Source organism: Neophocaena asiaeorientalis, unplaced genomic scaffold, assembly GCF_003031525.2.
Source record: "Neophocaena asiaeorientalis asiaeorientalis breed wild unplaced genomic scaffold, Neophocaena_asiaeorientalis_V1.1 scaffold828, whole genome shotgun sequence".
Taxonomy (NCBI): domain Eukaryota; kingdom Metazoa; phylum Chordata; class Mammalia; order Artiodactyla; family Phocoenidae; genus Neophocaena; species Neophocaena asiaeorientalis.
In genome coordinates this window covers 1,244,531-1,248,296 of record NW_020175443.1, presented here as the reverse complement: position 1 = coordinate 1,248,296, position 3,766 = coordinate 1,244,531, and the positions used below count along the sequence as shown (strand labels likewise).

The 3,766-nt window shown below is 61.0% G+C and overlaps 1 protein-coding gene across 1 annotated transcript in view; it reads left to right on the top strand.

Moving 5' to 3' along the window:
* Positions 1-2,515: 2,515 nt before the first annotated feature.
* LIF (LIF interleukin 6 family cytokine) overlaps positions 2,516-3,766 on the top strand; it is a 6,438-nt gene continuing 5,187 nt past the window's right edge. Inside the window, exon 1 of the mRNA XM_024767929.1 lies at positions 2,516-2,699. Coding sequence (XP_024623697.1) covers positions 2,681-2,699 — 19 coding nt within the window. The 5' untranslated portion in view covers positions 2,516-2,680. The remainder of the gene's footprint in view (positions 2,700-3,766) is intronic.

The following is a 3,766-nucleotide window of genomic DNA, read 5'->3' as shown; positions in this document are numbered from 1 at the left end:
GGGCCTGGGGTCACGACCCTGGGAGCAGGCAGCCAAGAAGGGAGGATGCCTTCCGTGAGGAAGCTGGGGAAAACACACACACACACATAGCAGCGTAGAGAGGGAAGGAAGAAAACAAACTCCAGGAGACCAAAGCTGGCCTGGAGCGCCGCCTGGGCAGCCGATTCCCGGGGACCGAGGCCACGTTGCAGGCGGCTTACGGGTCTGCGGCTCCGAGACCCTGCCCAGCCTGCCCCCGAGAGGCCCGGTGCAGGTGGTGGCTGGACATGGACAGGAGAGGGAGGCTGGGCCTGGGGTGCCGAGGGGCCCAGAACACTTGGGGAGCACAGACCAAGTCAGGTACCGTGAGAGGGGAAACTGAGGCAGGGGAGGGGGCCAGTCAGGGCGAGGGTGAAGTATCTTCTAGACTCCGCCCCACTTCCTGTTTCCTGTGGGGTGGGGCTGAGATTACATGGCGTTTGGGGGCGTTTTATAGGGCTAAGGAGGGGTCTGGGCAGCCAGAAGACAGTGCAAGGCCCGGCAAGTCCACTGGGAGTGATGCAGGGGAGGAACTGTGGCAGGAGGGCAGTGGGACGAGGAGGCGGCCTCCAGGAGAATCAGGGCACCCAGTGAGACACTTGGGCGGGGGAACAGGGGATCCATAGATGGGGCCTCTGTGGGGCCCTGGTCAAATGGATTTGGGGTCCACATCAGAAGCGTCAGGATGAGTCAGATGACAGGGGTCCGGGAGATGTGGGGGTGGGGTCTGGAGGCTGATCCAGAGTTCATGCTCCCAGAGTGCTCAGGCCCTCTTGCAGGAGAGATTGGGCCTGGGGGATTATGAGAGGGAGGTGAGCTGGGATGTCCTGAGGTGTGGGGCTGCCTGAGACAGGCTGGGGTGGCTGGACCTCCTAGGGGCATACACAGACCCCAGAGCAGGTGCATGAGAGGGGTGAGTGCCAGATGGGGCCTTCCATGGTCCCCAAGGAAGACAAGGTGTGGAGCGGCCGGGAGGAGGAAGGAAAGCCAGTGTGGGCTCTACCAGCCTCCTCCCTGCTGGGAAGCGCCCGCTGGGATGGGCAGTTTTATCGCCCCACAGCCGAGGCCAAGCTGGGAGAGCCGGGAGGAAGCAGCCTGGAGAGGGCAGGGCATGCGTGGGGGGGAGGGGGCACGGAGGCAGCAGGAGGGCTCGTCCTGGCACGGAGGAATGAACGAATGCTGGGCAGGTCCTCCGGGATGTGGCAAGAGGCGGGAGCTGGGGGCATGGAAGAGGGCTGAGGGGGTGGGCAGAGAGAATCAGGGGCCAGGGAAAGGCTGCAGGGCTCCCTGGCCTTGGAGAAGCAGCTCTCCTGCCTCATTTTCTGGTCGGGGTCAGGTGGGAAGGCTGCAGCGGGGGCGCCCTTGGCAACTTGTGGGACCACATAGCCCCAGATGTGTCTGACCAGCACTCCCCCACCTCTTTTGTTTTGTTTTGAATGCTTTTTGCCAGGGAGGAGTTGCTGTGCTCATTTTGCCCTAGTCCTCACCATTCCTTCCTGCCCCTCCTTACTCATCTATGAATCTACCTGGCCACGATAGACACCAGATTTTGTGACCCTGCTTAAGAGACTCCAGAAGCACCTTTTGGGGGCCATAATCATTCTCTGATACTGAGCCCCAAGGGCCCTCCAAGACATTTTCTGTTCTCCTCAGCCATCCCTCTGCGTCCTGAGGAGCAAACCTGGCTCCGACTGGCTCAGCCTCCTTAAGTCTCTGCTCCAAATGTCCTTTCAAAATGGAAATGCTGGACCACTCTCCCCTGAAGGGTGCAAAGAGTTTTAGGTAAACGCCAGAAACATCACATCTTCCCAGAATCTCCTCCCTAGGCTCTTCCCAAAGAAGGGAGTCACAGCAACCCCTCACCTCCCATCTTCCCAGCTCCCTCCTCAGCCCCACAGGTACCTGTGGTCATCAATGCAGGCTTGTTGATGGCAGTCAGGAGGCCTGACCTTGTGGGACCCTGGACAACCTGTCCCCGCGGGAGCCCCACTTTGCATGGTGGCAGCAGGCAGGTTGGAGGAGGCCACCTCTGCGGTGGCTTCCAGCACCCACATTCAGTTTCGCTTTTTTACCGTCTAAAGTCCACACCAGGGATCCAGCCCCTCTTCCTGGAGCCTCCTTCTCAGCCAAGCCCCAGCCTGCCTCCTCCCCACTGACCCCCAAACCCCCTGACCAGGGGGCCACAGGTGGCAGCCTCCGTCTGCTTGCCTAGTTTCAAGCCACCTCCCCAAACCCAGGTGAGTCAAGGCTGTCTGGGGTACCCACTGCCCAGGGACCCAGATGACTTGGGGACCCTCCTCCCCCTCCCCATCTTCAAACAACTCCCAGAGCAAGCCATGCAGGAAAACCGCAGGGTGTTTTGTTGAAGAGTTCATTATAATTTTATCAATCAAATTCTTAGAAGAGGGAAAAAGTCTGCTCTCGCCACCCTCCCCCTTCACTGCCCCCCCTTCACTCTCACTTTCTTCCATTCATAATTTCCTATGATGCACCTCAAACAACTTCCTGGAAGGGGATCCCTGCTAAATATAGCTGTTTCTCTCTCTGTCTTACAACACAGGCTCCAGTATATAAATCGGGCAAATTCCCCATTTGAGCATGAACCTCTGAAAACTGCAGGCATCTAAGGTCTCCTCCAAGGCCCTCTGGAGTCCAGCCCATAATGAAGGTCTTGGCGGCAGGTAAATCCACCCGCCCCGCGCCGGCTTCCGCGCCCCGCCACGGGCGCAGCGGCAACTTGGGGCACTTGGCGATCGTGAGCGGGACACCCACTCGCCGCAGACACACGGACACTTGGGGCGCCCGCGCAGCCCGCCGGGCCGCCGGAGGCGCTGGGTGGCGGCTGGGAGCGAGAGAAGGCACATGGTCCCGGCACCGCGCGCCCAGCCCGCCCTGGGGCCCGCAGGTTGGCGGGCAAGGGAGGGTGCGCCGCAGCCTTCCTCCTCCTCCTCCTCCTCCTCCTCCTCCTCCTCCTCCTCGCTCCGCCGGCTCTCCTGCTGCTCTTCCAGCTCAGCTTTCTCCGGGACTCACCCTCCCTCTTTCTTTTTCTTTCTTTCTTTCTGTCTTTCCGCTTTCTCTTTTCCAACCGCGTCCCGGGCTGCTCCCTGGGAGGGGCGCCGGCCTCTGAGCAGCTTGCAAACTCCGGCCCGGGACGGGAGCAGGTGCCGCCTCCATCTGCTAGTGTCTGGAAAGCTGTGGTCTGTGCTAGGTGAGCCTGGGGTGTGGGGGCCCCCCAGCCATCGGGGGCCTCAGCACTGCCGGGGGATGCTGGGAGGCACAGGGGACCCAGAAGTGAACTTGAGGCTGCCACTGTCCCAGGAGGGGAACCGGCTCCTGCGTGCCACCCTTTCCCCCAACCTCATGGGTTCTCCAGCCTCACAGGTCCACCGACCCCAGCCCTTGATGCTTGGGTCACCTGGAAAGCAAGGGGGGTGGGGGGAGGCGGAAAGTAGGCACCCTGGGCGGGGAGTGGCGATCCTGGACAGGCCCGGACAGCTCTCAGCTCTCCTGTCACCTTTCACTTTCCTTCCTCCCCCGCCCACCTGGCTGCGTGCGACATTTTCCCTTTTTTCTTTCCTGGTTGCACCATTCCTTTGCCCTCCCGAAGGCTCTGGGGGACTGAGGGACCCCAGGATTCTCCTTGTCCTAACCCACAACCTGGAGAAAGGACCAGTAGACAGGAGTGGGAGGGCATGGAGGCCAGGAGGAGTACAGAGTGGGATAGGAAGTTTTGAAGAATGACTTGGGA